This window comes from Malaya genurostris, chromosome 2 (assembly GCF_030247185.1).
Source record: "Malaya genurostris strain Urasoe2022 chromosome 2, Malgen_1.1, whole genome shotgun sequence".
Classification (NCBI taxonomy): Eukaryota; Metazoa; Arthropoda; class Insecta; order Diptera; family Culicidae; genus Malaya; species Malaya genurostris.
The window spans coordinates 144,860,064-144,879,329 of NC_080571.1; the positions used below are offsets into that span (position 1 = coordinate 144,860,064).

The 19,266-nt window shown below is 38.0% G+C and overlaps 1 protein-coding gene across 15 annotated transcripts in view; it reads left to right on the forward strand.

Moving 5' to 3' along the window:
- LOC131426980 (innexin shaking-B) overlaps nucleotides 1-19,266 on the forward strand; it is a 1,311,753-nt gene that overhangs the window by 937,949 nt on the left and 354,538 nt on the right. The window contains exon 1 of one of the 15 annotated variants that reach the window (XM_058589831.1): nucleotides 14,671-15,257. The exons of the other annotated variants lie outside the window; for them this stretch is intronic. Within the exon in view, the coding sequence (XP_058445814.1) occupies nucleotides 15,231-15,257 (27 nt within the window). The 5' untranslated portion in view covers nucleotides 14,671-15,230. Of the gene's footprint in view, nucleotides 1-14,670; nucleotides 15,258-19,266 lie in introns of those variants that run through there. 15 annotated transcript variants of the gene reach the window in all.

Sequence of the window (19,266 nt, forward strand, 5' to 3'; positions counted from 1 at the left end):
TAAATTACTTCAATACTCAGACTTCACACTACCCTTTATACTTACAACCGACGCTTCAGACGTAGGTTGCGGAGCTGTACTTTCTCAAATCAGAAACGGATACGACTTACCTATAGCTTTTGCGAGCAAAAGTTTTACCCCGGGAGCAAAGAATAAATCAAAAATTCTAAAAGAACTGACAGGAATACACTGGGGAATAAATTATTTTAAGCCTTACCTATAGGGAAGAAAATTTACGGTCAAGACAGACCACCGACCTCTAGTATATCTATTTAACATGAAAACCCCTACTTCTAAGCTAACAAGAATGAGATTAGATTTAGAAGAATTTGACTTCAACATAGAATATATTAATGGAAAAAGCAACGCTACGGCAGATAACTTATCCAGAATTATTACAACCTCCGATGAATTAAAAGCCCTCAACGTATTTAGAGTCAACACGAGAGCTATGATAAAATTAAATAATAATATTATTAATAACAGCAATATTAACAATGACAATGACACATTAGCTAAAAATTTAGTAGAAAAATTCTTACTAATATACGGAAAATTTTTGGAATTAAAATCCGATCAAGTAACCGAGTACAAAAATGAAGTACTCGAGAAAATATGCAAATACTTACAAATTAAACAAAATTTTGCAACTGCCTATCATCCGCAGACTATTGGGTCATTGGAGAGAAATCACAGATGCCTAAACGAGTATCTGTGCTCCTTCGTCAATGAACACCAATCAGACTGGGATGACTGGTTACCATATTACGCATTTAATTACAACACCACACCACATTCTGAACATCAATTTACACTATACGAATTAGTCTTTGGAATTAAAGCAAAATTACCACAAAATAATTACCCAAAGATAACGAACCCCGTTTACCATTTTGATCTTTACAGCAACGAACACAAATACGAATTGGAAAAATCTAACGTAATAGCAAAACAAAGATTAAATGAAAGTAAAAACTCCAGGTGCAAAAACTCAAATATCCATATAAACCCACTAGAAGTACAAATAGGCGAAATAGTGTATTTACAAAACGAAAATAGGAAGAAACTCGATTCATTTTATATCGGACCGTACACCATAATTAAAATTAAAATAAAAAAATAAATAAAACAGACTTGTAAAAGGTTAAATAAAAAAATAACAAATTTTTATATACATTTTAATGACACACATACAACCCCAATTGAGCCACACATACAATAGGATACCACATTCCAGCATTCACACGATCTCACATCGTTCTCTGAACACAGATCATAAACCAAAACCGAACATGCACTAAAATCCCAAACACCAATCCTTACATCCTTCATCCTTCAAGTACCATGCATCCAAATTAGTAACAGGTCGTAAAAACACCTGACGATCGTTACATTTCCCAAGAGCCAGCAATATGGTTCACATTAAGTTCCCATGCTAGCCGGCCGTGTTGCAACATATGCTGCACACGGCGAGCTAAGCCAGCTTCCCACACTACCCGCCGATGCGACATTTCTTTCCCTTGCGTAATGCACCATAGCTTCAATCGCCTTCTTTTGCATTGATGCATCAATTGATTTTTTTTTTTATTCAATAGTATAATATATATTTTTAGGCACACTGCTTAAGCTCTAAGATGCCAAGGGTATTTCCTAATCTTAATTAACGACTAACTTAAAACTAGAATAGTATCATTAGATTATGTCGTCTAGAGTTTTTGGAAAAAGCTTTTAGCTGGCGTTCGGCAGTGGTCGGTGAATTGAATATTGCATGACTTCCAGTTGGTGCTATCTATGGCCGCTTCCTTTCAGTTCGTGTGGGTCCGCGGGAAACACCCCCAGGCTACGAAGGCCCGGCGGGTGGCCCGCATGCTGGTCATCGACTGGAGCGTAGGACCGTAGGCGGTGATGGTGATGTTACGAAGAGATGAAAAAATAAAAAAAGTAAATATTGTGGAAACCGAGGTAAATAGGGGGTATGGAAACAAAATGTCTGAAAACTACAGAGATTCAATTAGTTGCCATCGAGATGGTGAAGAGACGGGGGAAGGGGGAACGAAAAGTTAGTGACAAAAAAGATCTTGTTAGTTCCAATGAAGATGGTGAACAGGGACGGTGATCGAGAGAATCGGGCGGATGTTAGTATCGAACCTGTAGGTGGAGATTATACTTTCTGAGCGAGGTATAACAGATTACACTTGGATATTAATGTGTTTGAGGTACTGGTATATAAGAAGCATATAAGAGATATCCCGACTAGCCAACACATCTCGGACCGGAACTTCAGGTGGTCTACCTCGGGCCCTTAGGGAGTCCTTTAATAAAGACCTGGCGTCACGATACTCCGTACACGTCCATACGACATGCTCGATGTCCTGATAACCGTCACCACAAGCGCAGAGACCGCTCTCCACGATCCCAATACGCCGGAGATGCGCGTTGAATGTGTAATGGTTTGACATGAGCCGAGACATCACACGAATGAAGTCAAGACTCACGTTCATCCCCCTGAACCAAGGTTTCGTCGATACCCTAGGGATAATGGAATGCAGCCATCGTCCCAGTTCGCCATTGCTCCATGAAGTTTGCCAACTTTCGAGAGTTTTCTGACGAGAGATACTGAAAAATTCATTGAAGCAGATTGGTCTTTCGTAAATATCACCTTCTAATGCGCCCACCTTAGCCAATGAGTCTGCCTTTTCATTGCCCGGAATGGAACAATGCGAAGGGACCCAGACTAACGATATTAAATAAGACCGTTCAGATAATGTTCGCAAGTGTTCCCATATTTTCCCCAGGAAATATGGGGGATACTTTCCTGGCTTCACTGCGCGGAGAGCTTCTATTGAACTTAGACTGTCCGTGACATTGAAGTAATGGTCTTTGTGCAAGGTTTCAATGATCTCAAGGGTGTACTGAATAGCAGCTAATTTTGCGACGTAGACTGAAGCCGGATCACTGAGTTTGTACGAAACAGTGATGTTCTGATTGAAGATTCCGAAGCCTGTGGACCTGTTGATGTTTGATCCGTCAGTGTAAAACATCTTTTCACAGTTGACTGTTCTGAATTTATTATAAAAAATATTTGGGGCCACTTGAGGGCGTACGTGAACCGGGATTCCACGAATTTCTTCTCTCATGGATGTGTCGAAAAACACAGTAGAATCAGAAGTATCCAAGAAATGAGCACGGTTGAAAATAAACGAAGAAGGATTAATATTCTGAGCCATGTAATCAAAATACAAGGACATAAAACGGGTCTGAGAATTAAGTTCGATAAGCCTTTCGGAGTTTTTAATCACCATTGGATTCAAGATATCGCATCGGATTAGCAATCGATATGAGAGATCCCAGAATCGATTTTTCAACGGTAGGACGCCCGCGAGCACTTCGAGACTCATCGTATGAGTCGACTGCATGCAACCTAAGGCAATACGCAAACAACGATACTGAATTATTTCCAGTTTAATGAAATGGGTGTTCGCGGCGGATCGGAAGCAGAAGCATCCATATTCCATTACGGACAATATCGTTGTTTGGTACAGCCTGATCAGATCTCCTGGGTGGGCACCCCACCAAGTTCCGGTTATTGTGCGAAGAAAATTGATTCTCTGCTGGCATTTTTGTTTCAGATACCTAATGTGACATCCCCAGGTGCCTTTGGAGTCGAACCAGACCCCGAGATATTTAAATGTGAAGACCTGAGCTATGGTTTCACCCCCTAGTTGAAGCTGTAATTGTACTGGTTCTCGCTTTCTTGAAAATACGACCAGCTCAGTTTTCTCCGTAGAGAACTTGATACCCATTTGAAGAGCCCACGTCGACAAGTTGTCGAGGGTATCTTGTAATGGTCCTTGGAGATCGGCAGCTTTGGGTCCTATAATGGACACAACGCTGTCGTCGGCAAGTTGTCTTAGCGTGCAAGATGTGTTGATACATTCATCAATGTTGTTTACGTAAAAATTGTATAAAAGGGGGCTTAAGCATGAGCCCTGAGGAAGACCCATGTAACTGAATCGTATTGTCGACAAATCACCATGTGCAAAATACATGTGTTTCTCGGACAATAGATTATATAAAAAGGTGTTCAAAACCGGCGAAAGACCATGCTGGTGCAGCTTCTTAGATAGGATATTTATAGAAACTGAATCAAAAGCCCCCTTGATATCTAGAAATACCGATGCCATTTGTTCTTTACGAGCAAATGCCATTTGAATTTCGGTTGAGAGCAACGCAAGACAATCGTTCGTTCCTTTACCCCTGCGGAAGCCGAATTGTGTATCTGAAAGTAAACCATTAGTCTCGACCCAATTGTCTAGACGGAAGAGAATCATTTTTTCGAACAACTTCCGGATACAGGAAAGCATAGCAATCGGCCGATACGAATTGTGATCGGAAGCTGGTTTCCCAGGTTTTTGAATGGCGATAACTCTCACTTGTCTCCAGTCGTGTGGAACAATATTACCCTCGAGGAACTTGTTAAATAAATTCAGCAAGCGCCTTTTGGCAGAGTCAGGAAGATTTTTCAACAAGTTGAATTTAATTCTGTCTAACCCCGGGGCTTTATTGTTACACGACAAGAGCGCAAGTGAGAACTCTCTCATCGAAAACGGTGTTTCGTTTGTATTCGAAGTCGCGGCGCGGGTGAACTTCTGTTCCGGAACAGAGTCTGGGCATACTTTTTTAGCGAAATCGAATATCCAGCGGTTGGAATATTCCTCGCTTTCATTCGTGGCGTTTTGGTTACGCATTCGTCGCGCTGTGTTCCAAATAGTGCTCATCGATGTTTCTTTTGTTAATCCGTCAACAAACCGTCGCCAGTAACCTAGTTTCTTTGCTTTAACTAAGTTCTTCATTTGCTTATCTAGTGCTGCGTAATTTCTATAATTATCAGGTGTTCCATATTTTCTGAACTTTTTGAATGCTAAAGATCTTTCCGCGTTCAGTGATGAGCACTCTTTGTCCCACCACGGGTTGGGAGGACGAATGTTGGTATTCGCGCCGGGTACACGTTTCGTCTGAGCTTGAATCGCAGTGTCGAGAATCAAGCCAGCCATAAACGTATACTCTTCCTCCGGAGGAAGTTCTTGTGTTGTTTCTAGTTTCTTAGATATCGATATTGCGTAGCATTTCCAATCAATATTTCGTGTGAGGTCATACAAAACATTGATTGTTTCCGATGGTCTTAATCCGCTGGCGATTGAAATTACGATAGGCAGATGATCGCTACCGTGGGGATCCGGGATTACCTTCCACGTGCAATCCAACCGTAGCGATGTCGAGCAAAGGGATAAATCCAGCGCACTTGGTCTTGCTGGTGGTGCGGGAATTCGTGTCATTTCTCCCGTATTCAAGATTGTCATATTGAAGTTGTCGCAAATATCATGGATCATAGCTGATCTGTTATCATCATGAAGACAACCCCATCCCGTACCGTGAGAGTTAAAGTCTCCTAAAACTAACGTCGGTGCGGGAAGAAGTTGCATGATACTGCTGAGCCAGTGAACTGAGGCTCTAGAGGGAATATAGATGGAAGCAATACAAAGGTCCTTGCCTTTAATTGTGACATGACATGCGACAACTTCAATACCTGATATCGAGGGGAGGTTAATTCGAAAGAAGGAATAGCACTTTTTTATCCCCAAAAGTACTCCTCCGTAGGGATTATCTCGATCCAGGCGAATAATGTTAAAATCGTGGAAGTTTAGTGATACATCAGAAGTTAACCAAGTTTCGCACAATGCAAATGCGTCACATTTCAGATTATTTACTAAGTATTTAAAAGGATCTATTTTCGGGATGATACTTCTACAGTTCCACTGTAAAACAGTGATCGAATCCTTGACCTCGTTCGAAAAATTAGCCATCGAAGGAAACGATTGCTGAGAGGAGGGGCCATTTTGCAGTCAGCTGCATCAAAAACATTTTAACTTTTGGCAGGAAAGTCATCAAAATACCTTTTAGGGGGTCAGAAATGTTGAAGACGGAAAATATAAAGTCCACAATGTCACTGAATTTTACAAGTCCAGCACTTGATGTGTTTTCTGGTTCCTTGGGGACTTTCGGGGTTTTGGGTGTCCCCGGAAGTGTTGGATATTCTTTCTCCGATTTCAAGTCTCCGGAACTAGGAGCTTTTGGCTTCTTCTTTTCGTTTTTTTTTACCAACACTTCCTTCTGCTGTTACTTTTGGAGGGCCTTCAAGAGATATCTTCGAACCCTTTCTAGGGAGTTTAGGAGATGATATATTTTTCCTCTTCCTAAAACTACGAGGGACAGTTGAAGATGTACCTTCTTGAGGAGCGTCAGAGTCGCAATCGTCCGCAGACAAACAGGTGTAGGGGTTCTGTTCAGGTGGTGTGGCGATTTTCAGCATTTCTGCGAATGAGCGGTTTGATCGTTGCTTGAGAGATCGTTTCAAATGATCTCCACGCAATTTATACGCAGAACATGCTGTGAGGTCATGCGGGGCCGCCCCACAGTAAAGACACTTTTCAATGTCTCTGTGGCAAACGCCATCCGCATGACTCTCTCCACACTTCGAGCAGCGGGGCCGATTTCCACAATGGGAAGCTGTGTGTCCTAGTTGTTGACAACTAGTGCAATTCATTACCCGTGGTACGAAAAGTCGTACAGGTAGACGAACCCTGTCCAGGAGAACGAATTTCGGCAAAGCCGAGCGGGAGAAGGTCACCCGATACGAGTCCGAGTGGGGATAAGACTTTGTCCCATCCGCGGCGATCGATACTGAATGCAAACGTTTGCAGTCCAGTATCTTGACATTCTTAAGCAAGGGATCTTTAAAACATCCGACCCCATGTTTGAGAATGTCCTCGCATGTCAGACTGGGATCCGTGATCACTCCGTCTATCTCGACTTCGCGAGCTGGTATATAAACGCGGTAGTCCCGCGTAAAGTGATCGTTTCGAGCGATCTCATTTGCATGTTTCAGACTGGTCAACGAGACCCTGAGCTTATCGGGACGAATTTTTGAGATAAATTTCAATGTTGGATATTTCGACGCCAAGTCATCAGATATTTTCAAAATATTAAGCGGTTTATTCTTCTCTTTGGTCCGAAAATAAACCACATAAAGGCTGGCCGAGGGTGAAGGCTCTTCGGGATACTGTTTAACCCGGTGAGTCTTACTATTTGGAGCAGATTTAGAATCTGTTTCCATTTTATCTTCGGGGGGCAGGGTAGAATTTAATGGACTTGCCATAGCGCGGTTGAGGTTCGGCGCGAATTATAGGGGGAGTCAAAATATAAGACGATAAAGGGACACGAAGGAAAAAAAATATAATACTTAGCTAATGATCCGTAGCAACTCGGCCGCTGAGGCCAAGCGTTAGTTACAACGGCCTCTGAGAATTAATATGCACACAGCACCGGTTCACGGCACCACACTAAACGTCCGTTCACTGTTCGTATTGTTTTAACACAATAGCACCCAGCACTGTCTAACTGTATTTATTGTTTATACTGTATTGATCTACTGCACAAGCTCGCGAATACAAAAGATTTGATTTTAAATGACCTTGAAACGGATTAGAATGGATTAACGCACAGCTGCTCTAATGCAAACTACCATCCGATCGATACGACGGTCACGAAAGGAATGGATGCATCAATTGATGTTCTCTCTCCCGCTAACAAGTTATTGAACGAAAGTATTGTAATTGGCTCCTCCCACCTTTATGTACGTAGAACAGGCAGTAGGTTAGTTTAAGTTTAGAACTTTTCAATAAAATCAATCTTGGAAAAACAATCGAAGACGAAAGTGGTGAACCTTTAGATGTTTCTTTAATTAACGAACAAAAAAGAATTAACAGTAATAATAATAATAATAATAATAATAATAATAATAATAATAATAATAATAATAATAATAATAATAATAATAATAATAATAATAATAATAATAATAATAATAATAATAATATTAATAATAATAATAATAATAATAATAATAATAATAATAATAATAATAATAATACTGAACATATCATTCAGTTAAGAAACATTCAAACGGAGATTTTGTGTTTCGGCTATACTGACTCGTGAGTTAGCGGCTGCTACCGAGACAACTATAAGCTGCAGGTCGATAACCTGCTGGTGCTACTTGCGAAGGAAATATTCAGAGTATTTCCCGATTGGAAAGCTAGCAACGAAGGCCATCCCGTTCATACGAGCAGATGTGCAGAGACACAGAGGTGCGAACGCATAGAAGGGTAGAGTCGCAGAGGTGCCATCATATAAAGGTGCGAAGACGAAGGGGTGCAAAGGCACAAAGGTACAGGCAGTACACATCAAATTCAGTGGTGACCACGGCGGCAGAGCAACGGAGATAGCAGGAATCGATATCAAAGGCTACCAATTGGAAATCGTTGGGCAAGCTTCACGTCGTTCTTCACGACAGAGCAACAGAGACAACAGCAACTAGTTACATTTAATTTAAATTTATTATTTGTCTTGTAACTGAAATTTTCCTATTCATATAAATCAGTTATTGTAATGAATGATCTCAAGGCAGATCATCCGAATTCGATTCCGGATACTACTAAGAACCTTAATATTCCCAGGACTAAGCATTATCCAGAGGATAACACTGGGCCATGGATAGTCTATTTTCGACACAAAATAGAGTTATTAAATTTGATGCAAATTACAATAGATTTGGCATCACATTTCTCTGAAGTTGTGAAAATCTCTAAAGTTAACAAAGAAAAAAGTACGGGTGTGTAATGTCAGAGACATAACTGGATGTCGTGAATACGAATAAAACTGACACGATTTTTTTACACTTTCGAATTCGAATTGATAGTTGATCGATTGTGTGAATTGCGAAACTTTCCCCCTTTTCACTACTAAAATTTTCAACGATTTTTGACGTCGATTATCTCAGTTCGGATTTGCATATTTCATTGAAAGAAACTATCAAGGTGTTGTACAGGATTCATTTCTGCCTTTTAGAAGGACCGAATTGTGGAATTCTCTACGGTATTTAGCACAGTTCGGAACATTTTTCTCGAACGATTTTCGCATAGCGAAAAGTGCACGAAATAAATCAAATTATTTTGGATTTTCACTAAACCGATGATTTCTACCTTCAATTTGCAAAGTACTAGGTTTAGAAACCTGATACACTGATGATAAATACAAGTTGTATTCGAAATACGTATCTGTGATGTGACGTTTATTATACATGTTTTAAAAGTGTTGTGAGATACATACTGAATGTGCATAGTGACATGATATACCTATAGTAGAATTCAATGGTATAAAAACTTTTTATTTGATCAAATCAAATTATTTTGGATTTTCACTAAACTGATGATTTCTACCTTTGAATATCAAAGAAGTAATCTTAATAGTTCTTTAGATAACATTTAGAGCCATTAGAACGGCTGGTTTTATATAATGTTGTCCACTTTTCGTTTCTTGTTTTCTTTCACTCCAATGCAAAGCACCTGCAGCTGATGCAATCGTTCTTGCTTGAATTGAAACTAGCTTTGCGTACAAACCGACACATCCGCACGCAGTGCCAATTGATGTGAAACTGGTTTAATGCGTCTTCTCGCTTAGACGACCGGAAGGCAAATGAGAACTATGACCTGAGCGTTTGAGGTTTTTAACCACGCAGAAGGTGCACTCTCTGAAGCTGCTGGTCTCACGACGTCTGTTTCCAACCAACGCACAAGAAGAAATGATCGATTTTTTACCACGGTTCCCCTTTTATAACGTTCTGTTGAAGATACGTGCCTGACTACCTCAAAATCGTCGTCCTTGCGCGAAAAACCCAAGCAGAAGTAAAGTTTTCCGCGTTGTTCCAAAATTTTCAAAAAACTTTTTTTTTTTTTTTTTTTTTTTTTTTTAATAACTATTTATTGGAATATGAGTTAAAATTAAATTATTAAGATTTAAATTGGGTGTTCAGCCACAAGTGGTGACTTTTCAGCCCTGTTATATATATATATATATATGATTTGGTTATTACCATGAAGACATCATTTGCTTCCGCCATTCTGAGATTTTTGTGTAGGGAAAATTCTAAACCTACTTGTATTGTGTAATGGGGAAAAGGAACTTATATACTAACTTACTAACTAATACAGAGAGCGAATCGATTCAATTGAAGATTGCATCGATTTTTGTCGGAATTTGCTTATAATATTATGTGACATTACATCTAATGGTTCTATATTTGTGAGTCTGTGTAACTCATTTGTACTAAACCAGGGAGGACGCTTCAAAATCATTTTCAGAATTTTATTCTGAATCCTTTGAAGCGTTTTCTTCCTGGTGGAACAACAGCTTGACCAAATTGGTACCGCATAAAGCATGGCTGGTCTGAAAATTTGTTTATAAATTAACAATTTGTTTTTTAGACAGAGCTTAGAATTTCTGTTTATAAGAGGATATAAACATTTAATATATTTATTACACTTTGCCTGGATTCCTTCAATGTGATCCTTGAAAGTGAGTTTTTTGTCATACGTTAAACCTAAGTATTTAGCTTGATCAGACCATGTCAATTCTAAGCCATTCAATTTGAGAATGTGATTATTGTTTGGTTTAAGAAAAGAAGCTCTTGGCTTGTGAGGAAAGATAATTAATTGCGTTTTTGCTGCATTTGGTTTAATTTTCCATTTTGACAGATAATCACTGAAAATATTTAAACTTCTTTGTAGGCGACTGCAGATCACTCTTAGATTTCTACCTGTGGCTAACAGACTTGTGTCGTCACAGAATAGCGATTTCTGACAACCAACGGGTAGATTTGGAAGATCAGAAGTGAAAATATTATACAAGATTGGAGCTACACTCGAACCCTGCGGAACACCGGCTCGTACGGGTAGCAATTCAGATTTACAATTCTGATAGCTAACCTGAAGAGTACGATCAGTTAAATAATTTTGAATCATTTTGATCAAATAAATAGGAAACTGGAAATCAGACATTTTTGCTATTAAACCTTTGTGCCAAACACTGTCGAATGCTTTTTCTATGTCTAGAAGAGCAACTCCAGTGGATAACCCAGAAGATTTATTTGATTTTATCATGTTCGTTACTCTGACAAGTTGATGAGTAGTTGAATGTTCATGACGAAATCCAAACTGCTCTGGTAAAAAAATTGAATTCTCATTTATATGAGTCATCATTCTTAACAAGATAATTTTTTCAAAAAGTTTACTGATAGAAGAAAGTAAGCTAATTGGGCGATAACTTGATGTTTCTGCTGGGTTTTTATCAGGTTTTAGGATAGGAATTACTTTAGCGTTTTTCCATCTTTTTGGGAAGTAAGCTAATGAAAAACACTTGTTGAAAATTTTAACCAGGAGTCTCAAGGCAACATCGGGAAGATTTTTAATAAGAATATTAAAAATTCCATCATTACCAGGAGCCTTCATGTTTTTGAGTTTCCTAATAATTGATTTAATTTCATCAAAATTCGTCTCAATAATGTCATCGTGTGATAACACTTGAGTTGAAATATGATCATACTTCAGTGAGACTTCATTTTCAATAGGACTCACATCGCTTAAATTAAAATTGTGGACACTCTCGAACTGCTGAGCAAGTTTTTGAGCTTTTTCACCATTTGTAAGAAGTATTTGATTTCCTTCCTTGAGAGCAGGAATTGGTTTCTGAGGTTTCTTAAGAACCTTAGAAAGTTTCCAGAAAGGTTTCGAATATGGTTTAATTTGTTCAACTTCTTTAGCGAAATTTTCATTTCGCAAAAGAGTAAATCTATGTTTAATTTCTTTTTGTAAATCCTTAACTATGTTTTTCATAGCAGGATCACGAGAACGTTGATATTGTCGTCGACGAACATTCTTCAACCGAATGAGCAGTTGAAGATTGTCATCGATGATAGGAGAATTTAATTTAGTTTGAGCTTTGGGAACTGAAAGATTTCTAGCTTCGATAATATAATGATTCAAATTATCAATTGCTGTGTCGATGTCCGCAGAATTTTCTAAAATAGTTTCATGATCCACATGATTTTCAATGTGAGATCTGTAATCCAACCAATTAGCTCTATGATAGTTGAAAATAGAACTAATTGGATTAATTATAGCTTCGTTGGAAAGTCTGAATGTTACAGGAAGATGATCTGAGTCAAAATCAGCATGAGTAATCGGTTCACTACAAATGTGACTTTGATCTGTTAGAACCAGATCAATTGTAGACGGGTTTTTCACGGAAGAGAAACAAGTAGGATTACTGGGATGAAGAAATGTAAAGTAACCAGCTGAGAGTTGATTATGAAGTATTTTACCATTACTGTTATTTTGCCTACAATTCCACTGGACATGCTTAGCATTTAAGTCCCCTATTACGAAAAATTTCGATCGATATCTTGTAAGTTTTTGCAAATCGCCTTTAAAGAAATTTAATTGTTCGCCGGTGCATTGGAATGGCAAATATGCTCCAGCGATGAAATAAATTCCATGAATGGTTTCAACTTCGATTCCCAAGCTTTCAATAACTTTAGTATTGAAAGAAGGTAAAATTCGATGTTTAATTTGCCGTTGGACAAAAATGGCAACTCCACCACCAATTCCAGTAAACCTGTCAAATCGATGAACCACATAATGTGGATTACTTTTCAATTTTACATTTGGTTTAAGAAAAGTTTCTGTCACAATGGCAATATGAATTTTGTGAACTTTGAGAAAATTATAAAATTCATCTTCACTCGATTTCAAAGATCGAGCATTCCAATTTAAAATATTCAAATAATTATTTAACATCACTGTTAAATTTTAAATTCATTAAAATATTATTTGCAAATTTCCATCCGATTTGAAATGCTTCAAAAAGTGATGAAGTCGAATTCATTTGGATGATCATTTGAAAAAGTTGATCTTGTAGGTAGATCATTTTATTTTCAGTTATATCGCCTAAATCGACTTCATTTAAAGAAGCGAATGGCATTGAAGGAATATTTGTAGGTAGACTGCCATTAGAAGAAGATGATTTGGCCGGTCTACCTATTAATAAATTGTTTTCGTTAGAAGAAGAACTGCAAGGCGGTCCTGTGTTTTGATTATTTACATTAGAAGAAATAGGTGATAGATTTCTACCTAATATACCAGCATAACTGACATTAGAAGAAGATGATGACGAGGTCGATCTACCTGTCAATAAATTGTTTTCGTTAGAAGACGAATTGGCAGGTGCCTTAGAAGAATTTTCAGGTATGTTCTTTAAATTTAAGGTCGTTGATTTGACTTGTTGTCGAAGCGAACGAGCGTTTAAAATTTTTTCCCTGACAGGACATTTCAAATAATTGGATTTATGATTTCCATTGCAATTTGAACATGAAAATTTATCAGTGGTTTCATTCATTGGACAAACGTCTTTCGAATGCGATTTACCACAATTCAAACACCGTATATCCATATGACAATTTTTGGTTCCATGACCGAAGCCTTGGCAACGACGACATTGCGTTAAGTTTGCAATACGATTATGCCGTTTATAATGTTCCCAATGAATTTTAATGTGGGAAATGAAACGTACTTTTTCTAAAGTTTTCAAATTGTTTACATCACTTCGATTGAAGTGTATTAGGTAAAGTTCATGGGAAATTCCAGAGCGTGGTTTAGAAGTACCATTCGCTCTTTTTTTCATAAGTATTACTTGGGAAGGGGCAAAACCAAGCAATTCTTTTAGTTCATTTTTAATTTCATCAATACTTTGATCATTTGATAATCCTTTCAAGACAGCCTTGAAGGGTCTGTCTGATTTTATATCATATGAATAAAATTTATGAAGTTTTTCGGACAAATATCGAATAAGACGTTCGTAATCTTCCAATCCATCCACCAAGACTCGACATTCTCCTCTTCGTCCGATTTGAAATGAGACTTTTACTTCCGGGAGAAAAGTAGAAAGCTCAGTACGGAATGCCTTGAAGTCGGAAATCATCACCGTCACTGGTGGCATAGATTGATGTTTCTTCCCAGAACGACAAGCGTCCATTTTGGGAATTTTTGAAGAATTTTCTTCTATGTCGCTACAATCGGATTCAGGAAGAATCTCGTAAATATTGTTAGACGGCATAGAATCAACGGAAGGGAAATCCGTCCGTTGTCTTTTATTTTTACATTCAGATTCTATAAGATCGTGAATGTTATTAGAAAAATGTTGAATAACGGATTGTGATTTATTCCGTATTGAATTATTTTTAGCCTTAGGCTTGTTGCCTTTCCGGTTGGACGCAGGCATTTTTGAAATTAATGAAATTTTAAATTAAATTAACTAGGTTAAATTAGTCTTCGATTAGACTCCTAGGTAGCCTTAAAAAAGGCTGATTAATTTCTTAGTCACTCTAATATCACTCTTTGTATCACTTAGTCACTCTAATATCACTCTTTGTATCACTTAGTTAGTGATTCAGGTAGCCTTGAAAAAGACTGAAGCCTTGAATCAATGAAACTCTAGGTAGCCAAAAAAAAAAATTCCAGGAGCCAAGAGCTATACGCGTGCGGTGCGAACGACTGTTCAACACCGACTGATTTTCAAAAAACTTAATTTTTGAGTTGTTTGTGGTTATCTCACACTGTTCAAAATATTATCCTAAATTCCTGACCATATTTTTGGTGAAATAGTGAAAGAATTATGTTACTGCCATTAATACAAGTCGAGATATTCACGATTAAGTTCTGCCCATTCTTTCATATGACTAATTTTGAAAAGGCGCCCCATAGTAAAGTAAGTCGTATTCACGACAAAATTTGAGGTGTTGCTAACAATTTGAAACTGGCAACCGAAATTGTAACTTGTGAATTATTCGTTCTTGAGTATCGAGTTTACGTTACATTGAATGATGTGGAAATTGACGGCGTTGTCACTAATTCAAGCGTACCAATTTACTTAAAACCTGTTTCAATCCACCTAGTGTTGTATCGATGCCTTTCTCATATCTCACATATTCTCATATATAAATGTGTGGTATTTTTCAAAACAAATTTCTTTGATTGTTAAAAAACAAAAAGGTTTGTCCATAAACTAGTCTAACCTACAGAGTGAAACAGTACTCAGGTCGGTTAGGCCATCTTTGAAGAAACGTAAAGAGGTACTTCTGGAATCGGAATCTGGGAACCAGTAGTTCGGAAGTTGGTTCGAGAAAAAGGACTTCCATTTTTGAGTCTATGGCAACAATCTTCGGTCATTCATCAGAAACCTAAGAACAAGGAAAGCCAAATTAAAGCCGTCTACTGACAATGACTACCGATTGGAATAGTTTTGAGGTAAGTTAAGAAATTTTTCACGTGTTTAATTTAGCCGCTTCAAGTGACGGTATACAATTTTTAACAAACTTCACCATATAATTCCGGAACCGGAAGTTAGTTCGTGATGAAATTTCAAAATTTTGTATGGGACCACGAGACCTTTCATTTGAATCTAAGTTTGTTGAAATCGGTCAAGCCGTCTCTGAGAAAAGTGAGGAAGTAATTTGAAATAATATTTTTTGCATCAATCTTTCATTTGATTCTAAGTTTGTGAGAATCGGTTCAGCCGTCTCTGATAAAAGTAAATGTGCTTATTTTAATTTTTGGCACATATCACTCTGTAATTCCGGAACCAGAAGTCTGATTCGAATAAAATTCAGGATCTTTGTGTGGCGTTACAAGATCTTTTATTTGAATTAAAGTTCATTAAAATCGGTTCTGTCAAGGGCCCTATAAGGATAATGACATTGACTAATGTGTTTATAGTGAGGGTAGTGCTCATGATCTCTTTTTTTAAAAGCACGGTCTAAGTGCACATATGCAAGATGCTTGAAATAGTCATTGATGTCCCCCCTCTCGAAGCAGAAAACAGTATTTCAAATCTTGAGTCAAAGGAATCTAACTCTGATGAAAATAGTGAAGGTACATCGTATGTCACTCCTCAAAGTTAGGTTAAGACGAAGAAGTCCTCCCCCAAATCATTGACTGGATTAAATAACAATGTAGTATCTCTAGTATTTTAAATTCAATTGAAAGTCTAATCCCCCCCCCCCCCCTTCTTGAAAAATATGACTCCATCGTTTGTTCAATTCTGTAGGCCGCATAACAAGCCCAATCCAAACGATTTCTTCGTTCGACGACTAACAGAAGGCCTCCAAACCTAGGCGGGACAAAGAATGCTCAGATGCCAAACACGCGAAACAAAATGCTTGCAAGACGTTTTTAAAACCGGGAAAACGAACTCCTCAGAATTTTGAAAAATTCTTGGTTTTAGAAACCAAATACAAGCGCATACTTCGAGCCAAAAAATGTAGCTTTTGGATCGTTGTTTCCGAATTGCCTTAGGCTGCATGCATTCGACACATATATTGAGGCTTGAAGTTCTGGCGGGAGTTCTTCCATTGAAAGATTGCTTTTGGGAACTTTCATTACAATTGCTAATAAAATGCAAGGTACTGAATCTCTTAGTTATTTATAACTTCGAAAGACAAGTCGAGCTTCAATCTCAAACACGATTCATGACAGTATATTTTAACCATATGTCACAGAATATCAACCCTTCAAAATATATTCCTATCAGTGTTAGCCTCCTAAATTTCCCTGATTCGACTTTATTTTTTGACACATACATGCAGTGCGAAGTGCGTGGAATCCCGGGTCACCTAGGCTCGATGGAAATACAAAAAAGTAAGTTCAGGTATATTGACTCTGAGAAAATGTTTTACACGGACGGATCACGAATTGATAATGCTACTGGGTTTGTTATGCTCCACAATCATGTTTCGGCCTCAAAATGATTTTTTTTCTTGGGCAAAATAAAACAGTGCCTGAACGACATAATGAGTAATAACTATCAAATCACTATAGTCTTGGTCTCGACTCATTGCTCCATTCCAGGCATTGAAAGAGCCGATATTTTAGCTAAACGTGGTGCTAGTGAGGGTGAAATTTATGAGAGACCGATTGCTTTCAACGAATTCTATAGCTCGTCTCGCCAAAGAACACTTGCCAACAGGCAAGCTTCTTGAGATAGAAATGATCTCGGTCGATGGGTGCACTCAATCATCCCTAAAATATCGACAAAGGCATGGTTCAGGGGACCTGATGTGAGTAGAGATTTCTTTCGTATTATGTCCAGACTCATGTCCAATCACTACACGTTAGATGCACATTTCCTTCGGATTATACTTCCCGAGACTAATCATTGTGCTTGTGGTGAAAGTTACCGCGATATTGATCATGTCATTTGGACATGCGTGGAGTATCGTGATATCAGATCTTAACTTATTCATTCTTTGCGTACTTATGGTAGAGTATCCAATTGTCCGGCTCGCGACATTCGTGCTTGTCGTGACCTTCCTTACATGAAACTTCTTTATCATTTTATTAAGTGCATTGGAGTTCCAATTTAAACTATATTTTATGTTAGACACCTTTCTCTTCCATGAGTTCAACCAAAATAAATGTTTTGGCCTTTCTCTATAGAAAGGTATTAGAATTGCAGGAAAACCCGACTTTTGAACGGAGCCTCGGAGACCCATAGTGTTATATACCATTCGACTCAGTTCGAAGAGACCGGAAAATGTCTGTATGTGTATGTGTGTGTGCACACTTTTCAAAGCTATTTGTACCGCTCAATTTTCTCAGAGATGGCTTAACCGATTTTAACAAATTTAAGCTCGTTTGGAAGCTACTTTTGGGACATCAAGTTCGAAGATCAAATGGCTGTGACTTTTGGTTCCGGAGATATGATGGTATAAATGACGTAACCGACAAAAGGTGTTGTTATTTTACAGCGCAAGTTTCTCGGAGATGGCTGAACCGATTTTAACAGGGCATAGGCCCGTTTGAAAGCTATTGTTAGGCCATTGATCAAGTTTGAAGATCAAATGGCTGTGACTGTTGGTTCCGGAGATATGATGGTATAAGTGACGTAACTGACAAAACGCGTTGTTAAACACTGAAGCATGCTTTTGTGAACCACTCGAATCAATCTGAACTTTGGGTCAAAAATGAGCCAAAATTAGTGTCAGAAATTATTTCATATAATGATAAAAAATTCATATGACTGCTTCAAAGAAAGAGAAAAGCATTATCACACCACTAGGTGGATTAAGAAGGGTTTTTTATATAATGTAATCTATAATAGCAAATTGTTTGATAAAACCAGTGTTAAGATTAACTAATGATATTCGAAATGTATTAGGTTCAAAGTTAAAGGTGGATGGTACGACGAAGAAAAACTTATGCATATTGCCGAGGATGCGTACATTAAATTCTGCGTAAATTAAATGAAACATCGCGATATTTCAAATTTTTCGCGTAAAACAAAGTTTTCCTAATTCCATTCAATTTTTGTGTAAATACAATGAACAATCCTACTACGTCCGATGCTTTAGCACCTGAGGACCGTCTGAATATGTTCTGAGACTATGGAAATGCTTATGAGATGTTTCAAGATTCAAGAACTACTTGGAGTATTGTATTTAGGGACTGCACTGTGTCACAGCAAGAACAACTACGGCTGATACATTTTTTGTTTGTGATTTATACATTTAGAGCTACACAGAGCTTACCTGTCTATTTATAACTGTTCCAGGTAGGTTTCAAGTCGTCAAAGAACTTCAGTGAAAGCAGTCTTAAGATTTATACGAGCATTCAATAGTCTATGTATAGTTTTTCCATGATGCTCATAGTCGTAGGGCTACATATTGCTTACTTGTGTATTTTAAACTTTTCTCGGAATATTCCCAGTCGTCCAAGAGCTTCAGTGAAAACAGGTCCTACGATTTATACGAGCATTCAGCAGTCTATATACAGTTTTTGAATACTGCTCATAGTCATACTGCTTAGTTGTGTATTTAGATTTTTTTCTCGGAACATTCTCAGTCGTCCAAGAACTTCAGTGAAAACAGGTTTTGAGATCTATACGAACATTAAGCAGACCTAGAATGATAAGTTCGTTAATGCATTTTATTACATTGGTAGATCTTAAGACCTGAGCTCCAGATATTTTTTGGACGGTCTAGAGCAATCCCAATTGTCCTATTGAACTCATGTGGTATCACACATATAGACCAAGAACGATAAGTTCGTTAGTGCACTTTGTTACACTGGTAGATCTGAAGGCCTTAACTCCAGGAAGTTTTCGGATGGATCATCGGTTACGTTGGTAGACCTTAAGGCCTTTCCGAGGAAGTTTTGAATGAGCAAGTACTTCTACAGATCTTATCACAGTATGTCAATTTTCTGTAAATAGTACTACGAGTACATACCGCACTCAATAGTTATATATAAGCGATACAAT